Source organism: Cebus imitator, unplaced genomic scaffold (genome assembly GCF_001604975.1).
Source record: "Cebus imitator isolate Cc_AM_T3 unplaced genomic scaffold, Cebus_imitator-1.0 Scaffold13, whole genome shotgun sequence".
Taxonomy (NCBI): Eukaryota; Metazoa; Chordata; class Mammalia; order Primates; family Cebidae; genus Cebus; species Cebus imitator.
This window is the reverse complement of record NW_016107328.1, coordinates 6,298,702-6,315,776: the sequence shown is the minus strand read 5'-3', so window position 1 is coordinate 6,315,776 and position 17,075 is coordinate 6,298,702. Positions and strand designations below refer to the sequence as shown.

The following is a 17,075-nucleotide window of genomic DNA, read 5'->3' as shown; positions in this document are numbered from 1 at the left end:
CAGGCATGCACCACCATGCCCAGCTAATTTTTTGTATTTTTAGTAGAGACGGGGTTTCACCATGTTGACCAGGATGGTCTCGATCTCTTGACCTCGTGATCCACCCGCCTCGGCCTCCCAAAGTGCTGGGATTACAGGCTTGAGCCACCGCGCCTGGCCAATTTTTTTTTTTTTTTTAAGAGTAAAGGGAGGTAGGGAAGTGGGTGATGGGTGGTGCTAGTAGGGCCCCAAGCAAGGAAACTTATCCTGTCCAGCACTCAGTTTCACCTCTCATTTTAGAAGACTTTATTTTTCAAAAGAACTCTGCGTTGAAGTATAACCAGTGGTCTCCCGGAGCTGGCTCAGTTCAACGTGCAAGAACCAATCTGTCTCTTTGCCCAACTCAGAATTGACACCACATTGGTAGCATGTAATCAGCCATGATAGAAATATTTACACCACAGGAATTGGCAAATGCTAGACTTCAGGGCTTTTTTTAAAATTAATTTTTTTTGAGAGTTAAACATTTACCAGCTTATCCCTGGAGATAACACACATAGAGAAAAGTGCATGTACCAGAAGTGAATGGCTTGATGGATTTTCACAAACTGAACTGACCTTTGTGACCAGCAACCAAAGAAAGAAAGAGTGTCTTCACCCCAAAACCCTTCCTCTAGTGTCCTCTTCTAGTGGTTACCCAAAGATAACAATTGTGCTTTTTTTTTTTTTTTGATATGGAGTTTTACTTTTGTTGCCCAGGCTGGAGTGCAATGGTGCAATCTTGGCTCACTGCAACCTCTGCCTCTCGGGTTTAAGCGATTCTCCTGCCTCAGCCTCTCCAGCAGCTGGGATTACAGGTGCCCACCATCATGCCCGGCTAATTTTTTTATTTCTGGTAGAGACGGGGTTTCACCATGTTGGCCAGGCTGGTATTGAACTCCACACAACTGGGCTTCCCAAAGTGCTGGGATTACAGGCGTGAGCTACTGCACCCGGTCTGTTCGGACTTGTAATTGTACAGATTGCTTATTTTTCCACATTAAGTGGAATCACAGAGTGAATTCTTTTGAGTCTGGCTTCTTGCATGCAATGTTATGAAATTCAGCTGTGTCGCTGCATGTGGTTATAGAGTGCTCAGGCTCATTACTGAATACATTGTGTGAACAGTCCCCAATTTATATATATTTCACTGTGGGTGGATATTCAGGTAACTTGCAGGTTTTACTGTTGTCACCAGGGCTGCTACAGACATTCTCGTGCATGTCTTTGGCCAATGTATGTCACATTTCCACTGGTGAATCTATGGGTAACAGAACACAAGTGTGTTCAGCTTGAGTAGCTATGTAGTCGACTTCACCTTTACTCTGTTCCTGTTCTCTGCCTCCTGCCCCACGCCCTCAACTTCCCTCCCCTTGCAAGGAAGCAGGGTCACCACCCTGGCATCTTCCACTGTGGTGCAGACCAGACTGGACCTGGGTTTTGAGTGGGAAAGTAAACCCCAGGCCACTGGAACTAGTCGACGGGCAACCCTGGGGGCACTGCTGTTCCTTCATCTTCAGAGCTCACTTAGGGCAGCAGAGCCATAAAAGGAGCTTCAGATAGGGAAGTCACTGGTAATCGGAGGTGGAGCCGGCCAGGGTTGTCTCGGTGTCTGACGTTTCTAAGTGCTTCCAGCTGAGCAGGAACCAGGCTTGCATATTCAGACAATGTATTCTTGTGAATCTTTCTTTGGTGGCTTAATGCACCATCAAAAGAGGTCCATTGTCAAGCAGCCTGTTTCCTGGGTGGGAGTCAGCAATATGCAGCGTAAGTGGGTACAGCCAATGTGGCTCAGAGGCTCCCAGGCTTGGGCCCTGGGCTGGGGGTGGGTGCTGCCCATGCTTCTGAAAGGAGAGCAGCTAATGTGACTCCCTGAACTCCACCCCTTTCAAGAGTGGACGCTTTGCTTGTTATTTTTGGCTGGTTTCATGTGTTCACTCATTCTAGAAATATTTTGTGATCACCAACCGCAGGTCAAGAACGGAGGAGGTTTATGTCTCTAATTTCTTACTTGTCACTGGGGAAGATGAGTTTTCAAAGTTCTAGTCATTTTATTGTTTTTTTTTTATTTTGCCCATGGTCATCAGTGTGCAAGTTCTCATTTCTGAAATGGTGAGTGCTAATGATTATTCTTCTCTGCTGCTTTGTGTTAGGCACCAGGACAAGCATGTTATACCCACCATCACATTAATGATTTCATTTATCACACTGATTCTATAATACTAAGACTACTATTATCCCGTTTGGGCAAAGGAAAAAAGCTGAGGCTTGAAGAGGGGGTTAAGGCTCAACGCATTGCTTTGATTTCAAAGCCCAAACTCAGAGCCTCCCCTGACCCTATCCCTCCAGGCCTAGGTAACAAATGGCTGTGGCTGGCCCCGCCAGGCTACCAAGCTGCCACCCTTAGGGATGGACTAAAGCTGTGCTGCAGGTGAGGGAAGGTCCCAAGCCCTCCATCCGGTTCACACCGCACAGAGAAGCCCGTGGCTGGGCACGGGACAATGTGCGTCTAGCTTTAAAGAGATGGTCACACAGCACTGGGCGAGTCACAGAGCACTGTTCCACTTTCCAGACTCCCAAGCTAAGTGTCACATCTAAGGAAACTTGAGGCTCAGAGCTTAAGCCACGTGCCTGAGGTTACAGAGATGACTGTTCACACGCAGTTGTCTCAATAAATGTCTGCTGTGCACATTTGCTGGTAAGCGGCCAAAGCAGGTGAACTAGGTCTGTCAAACTCCAACTTCCTTGTCCTTTTCTTTTTTTGAGGCAGTGTCTTGCTCTGTTGCCTAGGATGGAGTGCAGTGGTGCGATCACGGCCAACTGCAGCCTTGCCTTCCTAGGCTCAAGCAATCCTCCCAACTCAGCCTCCTGAGTAGCTGGGATCACAGGTGTGCACCACCATATCAGCTAATTTAAAAAATTTTCCATAGCGACAAGGTCTTACCATGTTGCCCAGGCTAGTCTCAAATGCTGGGCCCAAGTGATCCTCCTGCCTCAGCTTCCCAAAGTGTTGGGATTACAGGCGTGAGCCACTATACCCAGCATCTGTGTTCTTTTCACTGCATCTTCACATAGCAGGAAAAAGACAGCTGTAGTTCTGTAAGTACTGAGCCCAGGATGAGGGTTCTCTCCATTATTAGAAGGGGCCCCTGTATGGATTCCAGGTCATCCTCCCTTGCAGTGTCAGTTCCAGATTCTCAGTGACTTCAAGGTGGCCCAGGAGTGACCTGAGTCCCCTGGTAATGCAGGGAAGTCACCCAGGGACGCTGGCTAAATGCAGAGTCTCGAGCCCTTCCTGAGAGTTGGAATCTGCAGGCACTGGGGACCTCAGGTGATGCTGCCGACATGTGAAAACATGGCCCTAATATATTTTAGGCCAGTGTACATGTGACACATTTGCCATCTTGTGCCCTCAAATTTTCTCAGAGCTATAAAGTTTTAAATGCTGTTGAAGTGTGAAGCCAAATAAGGCTTTTCCCCTGGCGGTTTTGCAGGTCAGTTTTGGCCTCCTGAGCCTCAGATGGTTTGCTGTGTGGTCAGATTTTGCAAAACAGCTGTTTATCTGAGCTTTAATTCCTGTTTTCATGAGCTCAAGTGTTTGTGTATGGGCTGCTATGCTCACACACTCTGCTTTCTTCTCAGTCACTCACATTCGACCTGCACCAGGTCACCCTGTGTGCCACCTTGACCTCTAACTCCCAGTGCATGGCAGCTGTCCATAAAATGCTGCAAGAAATGCTCACTGTGGGCCTGCTGGCAAATGCCTGAATTTCCGAATCTGGAGCTTCGTCGCACTTCATGGTTCACCCTTCCCTGGTGCTGACCTCATGGTAGAGAGCTGGAGCAGGCCAGCTTTGACCGGCAGCCAGCCAAGAGGCAGCACAGGGTTGTGGCCAGGAGCTTCACGGCTGAATCCTGATGTCAGGACTCAAAATTCTGGCTCCACCCTTCATGAGTGACTTGACTTTTTGGCAAGTCACAGCTCAGCTGCTCTAAGCATCAGTTTCCTAATCTGTAAATGGGGAAAGTAATCATTCCTACCTCACAGTGCTGCCGAGAGAACTGCAATCATGCTGCTAAAGTGCTTGGCTGGTGCTCAGCACCCGTGGAGACCTCAGTAGGATGAGCTGCCGGTGGTCCACAGATCTGCCTCCATGGCGTGTGGGGACCTTGCTCCTTAGCACAGTACAGGTGACGCTGGGGATGGTCCTGCCTGCCTTCAGCCTGCTGTTTCCTTCTCCTGTCTGTTCCAGCTGTTGCAGGGATGCCATGCCATCCCAGCAGCTTTGCAGGAACTCAATCTGTGCAGGTCCCGAGAATGAGCTCCGCTCTCCAGGCAGCTCCCTGACAGTCATTGTTACTTAGCCATCTCTCCCTGCTTCTCAGGGACAGAATATGGGGCTGTCTTTTGCAACCAAAGGCCTGGCACTGTCTAGACACAAATGGAATGCTTGTGGAATATGCGAGCCTCAGGTGCATAGGAGTAAGGTGACCTAATTTAGTGGACTTCACCCCCATCCCAGGCAGCTGGCTAAAGAGGCCAGGCCTCTGTTGCGGGGACACACTCTCAGGCACCCCTCCTAGAGACGTGAGCCCATTCACTCCAAATTACCCACATGGCACATAATGGGGAGAATCAAAGATGTCCACGGGGTTGGAGAACATATGGGGGGCAAAGTAGAACAGGCTGAATAACTTCAGTAACGGTTATTGCCACCACAACCACTGCACTGCCACCACACACACATTCTAAGAATGGGGAAGATTAGGTCTTAAGCCTGAAACAGTATCCAGTGGTGGGCTAGGTTGGGCACGGTGGCTCATGCCTGTAATCCAGGCACTTTGGAAGGTTCAGGTGGGAAGATGTGAGCCCAGGACTTCGAGACCAGACTGGGCAACCAAGTGAGACCCTGTCTACAAAAAAGAAAAAAACATATGGGAGAAGTGGGTACGGGGTTAGGGGAGAGGAGAAAAAAAGAGGGTGTGGGGAGTAGGGGGCCGTGGCTGAGGCCACAAGGACCTGGGTCCACACGGCTGCCCATCACTCACTGTGGGAATGTGCCTATTGATGTATTGTGCCCTGCCAGACTAAATGCATGTAAAGGAAATGTGAGCCCAAGCACAGGAAGCCCTCAAAGGACCTGAGGTGGAGAGACAGGGGTAAGCCTCTAGTTCCTGGCCTCACCAGGGAGGCTGGGCTGTCGGGGGGCTGGTGAATAAGGGAGGGGCTGCTTTCAAGAGCATCAGAGGGTGATGGAGGGGGTCACTGGTTTCAAATAGACACCGTTCCAGGCTTAAAATCACATACAACCGATGAACATTTTATCATCAGATAGAAAGCTGGGTTCACCTCTCCCTGGATGATCCAGGTCACTACGTTAGTTTTTCCCAGAAATATCCCAATAGAAAGCCACTGGCTTCCATGCTCAAGTCCATTTTCCCTGGTAGCACGGTGTTTAAAAGGGGTTGTCTTGGACTGTGAACAGGCATTACATCTACCAACATTTTTTTTTGAGATGGGGTCTTGCTTTGTCATCTAGGCTGGAGTGCAGTGGTGACAACGTTGGCTCGCTGCAGCCTCTGCCTCCCAGGTTCAAGCAATTCTCCCACCTCAGCCTCCCAAGTAGCTGGGATTACAGGTGTGAGTCACCACACCCAGCTAATTTTTGTATTTTTAGTAGAGATGGGGTTTCACCATGTTGGCCAGGCTGCTCTCAAACTCCTGACCTCAGGTGATCCGCCTGCCTTGGCATCCCAGTGTTGGGAACACAGGCATAAGCCATCACGCCTAGCCATGTTTACCAACTTTCATGAAAGACAACAGACGGAAATACCAAGACCAGCACTTCAGGATCCTCCATGCTGCAGTTTTGGCCTGCTTTCCACTGCTGCGGTCCTCTGCGGCTAGAACGGCATGACAGAGAGTGTATTCTGCGTGGTGGGAATCCCGAGGATGGCCTTGGAGCCAGAACCACCTGTGTGCTCTCCTGCCTTAGTCATTTACAAGCCACACATCTCTTGTGTGTGAATGAATGTCTCCGAGCCTCACTTGTAAGCTCTGTAAAGCTGAGGGTTTCACGCCTCTCCTGGGCTTGCGGAGGATTCAGCGGGGTGATGCAGGCAGACTGCCTGGGCCAGGTCTGCTCCACCGTGTGGCCGCACTAGCCGTGACAGAAGCAAACACATGACACTCAGTCTATGTGCTGTCCACATGGCAACACGTAGGTCTTGTGCCCCTCCACCTTCTTCCTGCCCTGTTCACACTGACAGGCGCAGAAGTGGACCTGGTGGAGGTAGGACAGGAAGGGGCCGAAGGCCTGCAGTTTGTAAGTGGGGGCAAGTGCTACGTATTTGTATGTATCCAGAGTGAGCTCTGATACAGGTTGGAGTGACCTGTGTTATCTAAATGCCCAAAGCCAGATGAAGCCTTGATTCTTTCCTGTCAGCAAGGTAGTGAACAACTCACAAAATGGCCTGATTTCAGATGTTTGGGATCAACTGAGAATATGTTTATTTAAAAGCAATTTTTAAATATTAAAAAAAGTAGAAATTAACACATACAGTACTGAAAAACTGTCACATTAAACACATGTGAAACGACAAGTGTACTGATGTTTGGTGGTAACATCCAGATGAGAATTCGGCATTTAACTAGTGGCACTACAGGATTCCTATACAACATGTTGAAGTTCTAGGCAATAAAAAAATAAATAGCAATTGCTGTTCAACAGTAAAATAAGACACACACTATTTGCAGAACATAACTTTCCCCTCTGGGGGAAAAAGAACTAATTTGCTATTTTTTTTTCATAAGGTTCCATATCTCCAAAATACTATATAATGTACAAAATTGCAGATAGTGGCTTGCTGAGTTTAAGATCAAGATCAGACTTAAACTCAACAAGATCATCAAAGGTATTTCTACCGAGTTTTCCTATGTCCCACAGTAAGCTGGGTTAGAGAGAACTCAAATTCCTGATGGAAAACAAAACCGAACAAAAAAACTAGAAAAGAAAAAAGATATTAAAAATGCAGTGCAGGTTGCTGCAAAAGGGGAAAAAGAATAGACACTAACTCCATGTAATTTTAGACATGCTGCTTTTGTGTNTTTTTTTTTTTTTTTTTTTTTAAACCAGTTTATTTTGAGATTAGTGAAAATAGTCTAGGCCACAAAAATGAATAGCTCTTTAATGCAAGTTAAAATGTGTACATGAATGACTGGGACACTGAGCAACCTCAGATGCTGACTTCCGTCCTGACACCAGTGTGGGTTCAGTACTGAGGCCGCTAAAGCTGCCAGTCACACCCCAGCATGTCAACTGGTTCCTCACACTCTCAGTTTGGTATGGAAATTCCCATGTGCCCTGACACTGAGGAAGCAATTGCTTAAAATCACTTTCCAATAACAGCTGATAAAATATTTTGCAGGTTTGTCATGCAAGGTTTATTTATTAAGTGGCTATTCAAAGTCTGTATAGCAACCACTTAAGCAGAACTAAATTAATATTCACTGAGCGCTGTAAGAATCAAAGAGGGCTTTTCCTAAGGGTTGGGTTGGGAGTTGTGCTTCTGTGAAATTAACATCTCTCACTCATTGCCAAGATTCTCTGCTTAAAAATATTAGTTTTCTGTGCTGTTGCCAAAATAGCAATTTAAGCAAATGTAGTGCCAGAATGACACATGAGCCTCGGACTCAGGGAACAGTTTCACTGACTGTGGAGTACAACTATTGTATTCTTCTCCAAATTTCAGGCTGATGTTAAAGACTGAAATACAATGTTCTTAAGGATCTGATAAACATGGCTGGGATGAAAAGAAAACTGAAAGGCGGAGAGTGCTTTTCACAGTGCAATTCACAGCAGCGTTCGAACTTGGTTATGAATTGACTTGAAGGTGGACAGAGCTTAAGACTGGACAACTTATTATAATTGGGGTTTAACAAAGAGCATGGGAAAAGAAATGTCTGGTTTCAGCACCTGGATTCTACAGCAGGGAAACTGTGTGAAGGGTTGACTTTTAAATTCTTCATCTTGAGTAATCTTAAAAGTTTAAATTTGTCCAAGAACAAAACTAAGAAAATAATTAAAAATGGATGCTTCAACATATCTGAGGGATGTGCATTTATAACACAGTATGTCCATCCATACTCTTGAGAAAGCCAATGATTTGAAACAAATATTGTTGCAACCTTATAATTTCTGCTTTAATGGCAATCAAGTTTAAAAAATGTACAGTTCCACTTATCCATACTATTCCTTTATAAAAGGCAGATTTCAGGTAAGCTTCTAAATGCATGCATAATGTAGAGGCTAATATTTTCTGGCAGTCCTTGGTTCCTGAAAGTTGAACTTCATACGTATTTTAAACTTTTGTCAAAATAGTCATGAAAGATATGTTACTTTTGCATAATGAGGTAATATATCGGGGCGGGCACTCATAAGACAGTATAAATCCGTTTGTCTAAACTTGCATGAGGCTGTGTGCATTGTAAAATGCCACAAAGAGTTTTGGGTCAGTGAATATTTTGCTGAAGGAATAACACTTACATTTAACTGAGCACTTTTCTGTAATAAATACCAAAGTAGGTTTTTGTAGCTGTAAACTGTGTACACAGATAACTACAGGCTGGTCTGTCATGGAGCTAAAAGTTTCACCTGGAAAACAGAACCCACCTCCTTGCTAATGTTGCATTTTCAGTAACACAATTGAGAATACTGCATTGTTAGGAACAGAGAGTCAATTCTATGCCTTTCAACGGTTGCTGGAGACCACTTCTATTTGCAAAGCCAGCAGTTCCTATACTCCTATTTTCGTTTGTTTGCTTGTAAAACAGCATAGAGAGATGTAAGTGCTAGATGCCAAGGATGGCTTTGGCAAACCAGTAAGGTGCACCAGGTCCGAGGCTACCCTCATACTGGCGAAGGCGGAAGACCACAGGGTATTTACAATACACACTATATCCCCCCTCCTGAGGTGGCCCTTCCATGAGTTTCTTACTCTGTAACAGCAGCTATATACACACTGTGCCCAGGGTTACATGGAGGCAGCAGTCTTGCATGAAGGATGTGGACAATCATAAGGTTCTGCTTTTTGCTAGTCGGATAGGATATGAACAAAGGACACTGGAAAGACCCCCTTCCTTTCAGGCTGTCCTTCGATGTGCCCAATCTGCAGGGAAAAAAGAGAGTGGTCAGGATGGAGGCAGCAGGCAGTGGCCCCATGACAAGCCCAGTCCAGTCTGCCCACAGACATGGGGTGGAATCCCAGGCTTACTCTTCTTCCCATCCTTTAGTGGACTACAGAGAGCTTAATGGTCATAAACGACATAAGGAAATAGCAAACGACAGAACTTCCAATATACCCAGCATCCTACATGGGTCTTGCTGCACCCACACAGCAACCTCGAGGTAGGTATTTCTCATGCAGTTTACAATCTTCATTTTACAGATGATGGGACAGTAGCCCAGAGAGGTGGCATGCTCTCCCACAAGCGTGGGTCTCTAGAGTCCTTGGGCCTGGCAGCCTTTACAGCTGGGTGACCTCAGACAAACCTTGCTAGGCCTCTTCTCTGTAAAGCGGGGCTAAAAAAAAAATCCCTTCTTCTCAGGCTTGTGTGATACATTTAAGGAAGAAAAAAAAAGCACATGAAAAGGCTGCTATGTACTATCACTTGTTTTCCAGTTAGCACGGAGGAAGAATACTGTGAAAGTCTGAGACTGATGGTGGCCAATGGCAATTTTACTGTCTGCTGCATTAGCTTGTAAGCCATAGTTACCCATGGAAGTTTTTTAATTACCTCAATTAGATCAGTTTAATTGCACTAAAGAGAATCATGCAATGAGCCTTCAATAGAAAAAACAAAATGGTGCACACTGGCTTCAAATACCAAATTGATAGGGAGGAGGGTGGTTTTAAGAGTGGAACAGAATCAACTAGGCCCACTCAGCTCTCCCGAAGGCCTGCCCACCTACCGCATGTGGTCTTAGATGGCATCATGCATGTGGGAGGTCTTTGTGAATTTCACATCACAGGATGTGTGTGTGGCACTACCTTTGTCTGGCTAGGCACGTAATGGTGGTACATACCACATTCCCTAGGAATGATGCTAGGGAAACCAATGACAACTTCCTACTCTCCTCAAGTCTCTGCTGCAGTCATCAGTTTCTTCGCAAAGAACATGATCACTGCTTGATTATAATACTATTAAATGATTACGAAGTGAATTCCTCAACGTCCTTGTGAGGATTAATCATGCCTCATTTTTCAGCGGAAACAGGCTTACAGAAGGACATGCTTTATCCAAGGGCCATGGAGCTAGTAACTGATTCACTGGGAGGGCTTCAGAGCCCATCTCCTCGTCATGAGACCAGGTGGGCTCTCTGACAGGATCTATGCCAGGGGCAGGCCCCAGTCTGCTGACAGAGGCTGGAGATAACCCCTGGCCGTCCCCAGGTTGATCCCTTCAGTCCAGGGTTTCTCACCTTGGTGCTGCTGGCATCCTTGCTTGTGGGGGCTCCCTGAGCACTGCAGGATGTTTACTGGCATCCCTGGCTTCTACCCACTAGGTGTTGGTAGCAACCCCCTTCCTTCCTAGGTCCTGACAATCAATGTTTCCAGATATTATAACTGTCCCTGGAGGGCAAAATTGCTCCAGTTGAGTCCAAACAAAATCCCTGCAGCTGTGATTAAGAATTTGCGGTCACTGTCTAGGCCTGAAGGAAGAAAAGTCAAAGGTGAATGTGTGTCTATGCACATGTGTGTGTGCACACATGTATATACACATGTATTTCTGGGCATTCTTAGGTACTGCTGGCTCAGCTGTGAACCTCAGGTCCCTTCCTGGCAGGCAGAACTAAGTCCCTCTTGGCAGGAGAGGGCTCGGGCTGCCAAGGAAGGGGAATTTTCATACTGACGTCAGAAAATGATTAACAAGGAAAGCAGAACAGGTGGCTGGTTCACTGTATCTTGGCCTGGCAGTTCCCATCAGGAGACTTACTCCCTGGCAACTGGAAAATGAACAGCTCTGTGGATTGCCCTTGCAGGTCACTTATAGCCTGGGTACCTAGCAGGGCCTCTGAGGATGCTGATGTCTTTCCCTCCTGATGCCTGGGCTGCAGGTTTTCACGTAAAAGGAGTTTTCATAGATATTTTCATTTAATCTTTTCCTAAAATTACATGAAGAAGGTATCATGGCCCACTTGACAAAGAGAGGACTGGATTAAGAATTGAGCCTGAGGGCGTGTCAACTGCTGAGCCTGAGCAGGAACTCAGGCCTTCTGATTCCTGGCCTGGGGACGGTGTGGAATGGTGAGCAAAGTACACAGGCTCTGCAGTCAGAGCCCATCCGGAATCTGGACTTTGCAGCTTACTGGCTGAGGGACACAGGCAACATGCCCAACTTTCTTCAGCTTTAGTTTTGCATCTGAAAAATCAGAAAACACCTACAACTCACAAGGTTACATGATACCATGGGTAAAGCACATACAAATGTTAATTCTCTTGACCTGTCTTCAAAACCCCAAGGCTGTTTTTCTAGCATGTAATAGTGTGTGACACAGAAAAGGTACCAAATGCAATGGCTGTTGGGTGAGTGATGCAGCTGACAGGGTCCTTGTGCTCAAGGGAGCTTTTTTTTTTTTTTTTACGCTAGGTACAGAACTCAAAAGGGTGCTCTTTTACTGCACTGTCCGCAGGCTCCAATGTGGTGCTTGCCCAGGCACCTGTATGAATGCACAGATGAAGTGGACAGATATTCATACATACCCACCACTCCTGGTCCTCTTCCCCTGTGACGATAATCACTTCTCCCTCGATGAATGTGAGCTCGTCGTCATTGTCTGCCTGGCAGTCATAAATAGTCTTCACCCGCCTCACTTTATTTTTCCCCTTAAAGAAAGAAACTGGGTTTTAATGGAAATAATGGACTGAACGGAAAAAAACAGTACTGGTTCTTTGTAAATGGTTGACCTTGGGTAAGTAACTTAACCTCACTGGGCCTTGATTTCCCTACCCTTGAAGGGTGGGAAGAAGAATGTCTGCCAGGCACCCAGCATGCTGTGTGCTCTTAAGGAACCACAGGTCCTTCCTCTTCCCCCAGCATCAGGGTAGGCATAGGCTCTGCATTGGTGATTGGACATCATCAAGTTATTTTCACCAGATGGGTCCAGGTATGAAAATTCAGCCTCACCAAAAACCATGAAGCAACTCTGTACCCCCAACACCCAACAACATCAGCTTGCAGAATGACAGCAGAGTCTAAAAATGTTTTTAGGAAACATGACGTAAAGCAAAATGTGCAGTTTCTGCATACTGAATGTGCAGCATAAACAAATTTCTCAGTCCCCTCATGCAAAACAGCAAGTCAGTACACGCTGGTTAAACACAGCAGTATCGGCCTGGGGCTAGGAGGAGTCTATGCAGTTCCTAAAACAGTTTTAATTTCTGATCAGTTTTGACTTCAGTGTTTATTTGTTGGACTTCCAGTTCTTTGCAAACAGAAAAGTGAAAATAGAGGTATCACCTTCTAAATGATGGGTTTTTTGGTTTGTTTTGCACCTGGCTAATGAGCAATTTAAAAAAACAGCAAGCTGGTCTCTTTAAATGTTTTGGGTGGAATGATTCTTCCTCTGCGTTTCCTGGTTTCTCCTTTAATCACTCTGATAGTCCCAGCTGCTTTTTGAGTTCCCTTCCGGGCCTATGTGGGTGGGTCAGAGAAGCCTGGGAGTCCGTGAGCAACTGAGAAGGCCTGTAGTGTGTTAATTTATAACGCACAGATTAAATGAGATAATAAAACTATAGAGTATGTAGCGTGAAATGACAACTTTGCAACAGTGGCGTGTGGGAGTCATAGGAGAGTTCCCTTTTGAATAGCAGAAATATCCACCATGCCAGACACGGCAGCCTCCAATTTATAAGATGAGTAAAATTTTTCTGAAGTATTGGTAAGATATACTTTTATCGTAACATTTTACTTATTTATTTATTTTTTGAGATGGGGTTTCACTCTGTTGCCCAGGCTGGAGTGCAGTGGTGTGATCATAGCTCATTGTAGCCTCAACTTCCAGGGCTCAAGCAATCTTCCTGCCTCAGCCTCCCAGGTAGCTGGGATTGCAGGCATGTGTCACCATGCCTGGCTAATTAATTTTTATCTTTTATAGAGATGGGTTCTCTGTATGTTGCCTAGGCTGGTCATGCATCCTGGGCTCAAGGGATCCTCCTGCTTTGGCCTCCCAAGGTGCTGAAATTACAGATGTGAGCCACTGCACCTAGTCCCATTTTAATTTTTTTGAGACAAGGTCTTGCTCTGTCACCCTGGCTGGAGTGTAGTGGTGTGATCACAGCAGCCTTGAACACCTGGCCTCAAGCGATCCACTGGTCTCTTCCCAAAATGTTGAGTACTGTAACATTTTTGTAACAGAATGTGAGGGGGGTAGAGCTGCCATATGCAATGGGAGAACTTTTGTTTTCCCTGTTGACTGTGCTCCTTCTCCTCCTGGGGAGCTGGTGGCCTGGTGGGAGGGCAGCTAGGTTCTGGATAAAAAGCATGTGACATCTTCCTGGGTCACCACATTTCCACAAAGAATGTGAGGGATAAAATCACTTATATTAAAATAAAATTAATACAGAGTAGGAAACATTTCATGAAAATGACAGCATATGGGATTTCTACAAAATTCTATGCTATTCTATTATATTGACAGCTTTACCTCTAATTCCTTTAGGAAGACGCAGTGAGAAGGTCTGACTTAGCAGATACTCAGGCAGCCAGGTGCAGTGGCTCATGCCTGTAATCCCAGCACTTTGAGAGGCCAAGGTGGGAGGACTGCTTGAGCCCAGGAGTTCAAGACCAGCCTGGGCAACATGGAGAAACCCTGTCTCTACCAAAAATGTAAAAAAAAGCCTGGTGTGTGATGTCCATCTGTGGTCCCAGCTATTCAGGAGGCTGAGGTAGGAGGATAACCTGAGCCCAGGAGGTTGAGGCTGCACTGAGCTGTGACTGCACCACTGCACTCCAGCCTGGGCAACAGAGTGAGACCATCTCAAAAAAAAAAAAAAAGACAATAACCAGACTCCTGAGAGGGAAATTGCTTTCTCGTAACCCTCAAGAAAGGAAAAGTTTCACCCTCAATGTTCCTAGGTAACAGTGACTACTTGCTGAGTTGTCTAGGTGCCAGCCAAGTGCTGCTCATCTGTCACTGTATTTAATCACCTGTGAGCTCATATATTATATTAGCTCCTTTTTGTATGTGAAGAAACTAAGGCTCAGAGAAAGTAACTTGCCAAGGTTGTGCAGTTATGTTAGGCACTTAGGCCAGGTCTTGAAGCCTGTCTGCTGGAGCCCAAAGCCTGAGTTTGTAACCCAAAGGCTCCAATCCACCATCATGCTTGAACCAGAGCACATAAGGGTCAGGTGAGCAGGCTCTCACTTTTTCTTGTGTAAGTTGGAGTACTCGTCCTCCCACCAGCTTGCAAAGCGCAGCATAGGGTTCCTAAGGGCCTGGACATTGGTCCCACCCACCGTATTGATTTTTCTGGGCAGTGGTACGGGCGTCTCTGGCAGAGTAGGCGTGAGGTCATTGGAATCTTCAGATGCTTGCTTTTGGATGGCATCTCTGGACTGCACATTTGGGGACAGATCCAATGGGTGTGACTTCGATGTGACCTCAGAGGGTTGCTGAGCCTTGGGTGAGACATCTCCAGTCTGGGATTTTGCTAGCAGGTCTCCCAGCTGTGGTTTGGGGGGCAGGTCCTTCATCTGTGGTTTGGGAGGTAAGTCTGAGAGCTGGGGTTTGGGTGGCAGGTCCCCCAGCTGTGGTTTGGGGGGCAGTTCTCCTGGCTTAGGTGGCAAGTCTCCAACTTGGGGCTTGGGGGCCAGTTCTGTGGGCTTCGGGGGCAGGTCTCCAGGTGGTGGCTTTTGTGGCAACTCTGCCAACTGTGATGATTTCTGAAAGATTTCAGGTGGGATGTTGGCTTTGTCTAGGGAGAGATGATCTGTTTTCCTTAGTGCCACTGTGGAAGCAATCAAAGAAAGCGAGGTCATTGGTGGGAAGGGCTCTTTTCCTGTCAGTCACCTAAAAAAGGCACAATCATCATGAAGGGAACTGACCTACAGTGAGCACTTGAAATGGATGAACTCAGGAGCCAGGCCCACCCAGGCTGCCAGTTTTTACAGACAAAGGTTGAAAGCCTGGAACACATTACGATGCATGATTTCATGCTTCAGTGTGTAAGAAAAGAATGTCTACATTCATCCAGAATTAAAAAAATAAATATAATAGAAACAGATGGCAGAGAATCAGAAAATACAGAGTTTTTAAGCCTAACACCTGAATGTAGCCATTTGAAATTAGTTTCTATAGTTTCTTTAAAATTTTCTATATATTTTCTATAGATATAACTTTTATCTGATTTTATCTAGTACCATTTTAGCAATGCCATGTTACTAAAAATTATTTATTAGTGGTAAGTAATTCTGAATGGTGCATTCTATTCCACTCTATAGCTATATCACAATTTATTATTATTTCTCCCCATTTTACACGATTCATGCAGTATGTAAGATAAGAAGCAAAAGGCTTCTCCTCTCACTCTGTGCCCTTGTCTCTTAACCTGCTACATTTTGGATACACATGCATGTGCTATGCCTCTTAAAAACCACACAAGGGATACATAAATTGTCTGAAACTTTGTTTTTCTCCCATTTAATATGTTTAGGAGAGTTCCAAATCAGTTTTTTATTCTGTTTAATGGCTGCATTAGTACGCACAACTTAGGAAATGCATCAATTTGTTGACCTGATCCCATAGCTCTTTGTACAGCTCTTGGTACTTAGAAAACTATGGACATGTCTCCAATTCTAGCTCCACCACCTGACAGCTGAGTGACCTTGGGCAAATTACACCACCTTTCTGTGCTGCAACTTACTCGTCTCTTAAAACCCTACCTCAAATGGTTGGCATGCAGATTACATGGGTTAATATATGCAAATTAATTTACTGACAGGCCCTGGCAGGCTGTAAGCATTATGTAGGAGTAGGATTACCATCACTGTTACAGGTTTTTGAGGCCCACATTCCTATTCTACTCATTTTTGTAACTGTGGCTCCTAGCACAGGGGCCAAGCACATAGTATGCACTCAGGGAGAAACAGCTGACTAAGGCACACTAAGTGACCCACACTAGGAATTTGAGCTTAAAAATAAATGTATTCAGAAGGACATTCTTAAAGTAGAAGAAGAAACAGATAAACCTCATTTTGTAAATGTCAGACTGTACTGGGGCTGTTTCTGCACATGACCTGTCTAGCCTTATCTCTAAAAAAATCAAAATCAAGGGACACTGTTCTCATGGGCTGGTCCCTAAGCTTCAGTTGAGATGGCTTGGCTCTACAAGTTAAATTACATCAATTTCGTTCCTCTCTTGGAAGCCTGAAATTGGCTAAGTAACAATCTGAGCCAGGCAGTCATGAGGGAAAAAGCAAGCGGGAATCCCTGAGACGATGGGGCTGGAAAGGTCTTGGCTGTGAGTCACAGTTATGGGGCAAGAGAAACTGTAAGTGCCAGGCATCAAAAATCCTCAAAATACCCCAGCCCCTTCACCCGCAGCTCCGATTCTAGGAATTTATTCTTAAACAGTGATACACCAAGATATCTGTGCTAAGAATGTTTGGCACAGTACTGTTTATAATGAAAAAATACCACCCATCTGAATGTAGGGGACTGTATGGACAATAAATAAAAAATAGCTGGGTGTGGTGGTACACACCTGCAGTCCTTGCTACTCGGGAGACTGAGACTGGAGGATCACTTGAGCACAGGAGTCCGAGGCTGCAGTGAACTATGATGGTGCCACTGCACTCCAGCCTGGGTGACAGAGTGAGTAAGACTCTGTCTCACAACAAACAAACAAATGACGACAAAACGTAGCCAATAAAAATTATTAGCTTAAACAGAAACTTTAAAAAAGAGCAGAGAAGAAAAAGATGAAAGATGCACACTAAATCATCAGTTGTCTTGGGTGGTAACACCTCAGGTAGTTTTTCTTTATTTTCTTTCTTT

The 17,075-nt window shown here is 45.7% G+C and overlaps 1 protein-coding gene across 4 annotated transcripts in view; it reads right to left on the bottom strand.

The window, feature by feature from the left end:
* Positions 1-6,505: 6,505 nt before the first annotated feature.
* The window catches only part of ASAP1 (ArfGAP with SH3 domain, ankyrin repeat and PH domain 1), a 407,759-nt gene continuing 397,189 nt past the window's right edge, over positions 6,506-17,075 (bottom strand). For all 4 annotated transcript variants that reach the window (XM_017499205.2, XM_017499197.2, XM_037728520.1 and 1 more), the window contains 3 exons: positions 14,537-15,027; positions 11,782-11,904; positions 6,506-9,186 (listed from right to left, as the gene is read on the bottom strand). In XM_017499205.2, the coding sequence (XP_017354694.1) occupies positions 9,112-9,186; positions 11,782-11,904; positions 14,537-15,027 (689 nt within the window). In that variant the 3' untranslated portion in view covers positions 6,506-9,111. The remainder of the gene's footprint in view (positions 9,187-11,781; positions 11,905-14,536; positions 15,028-17,075) is intronic.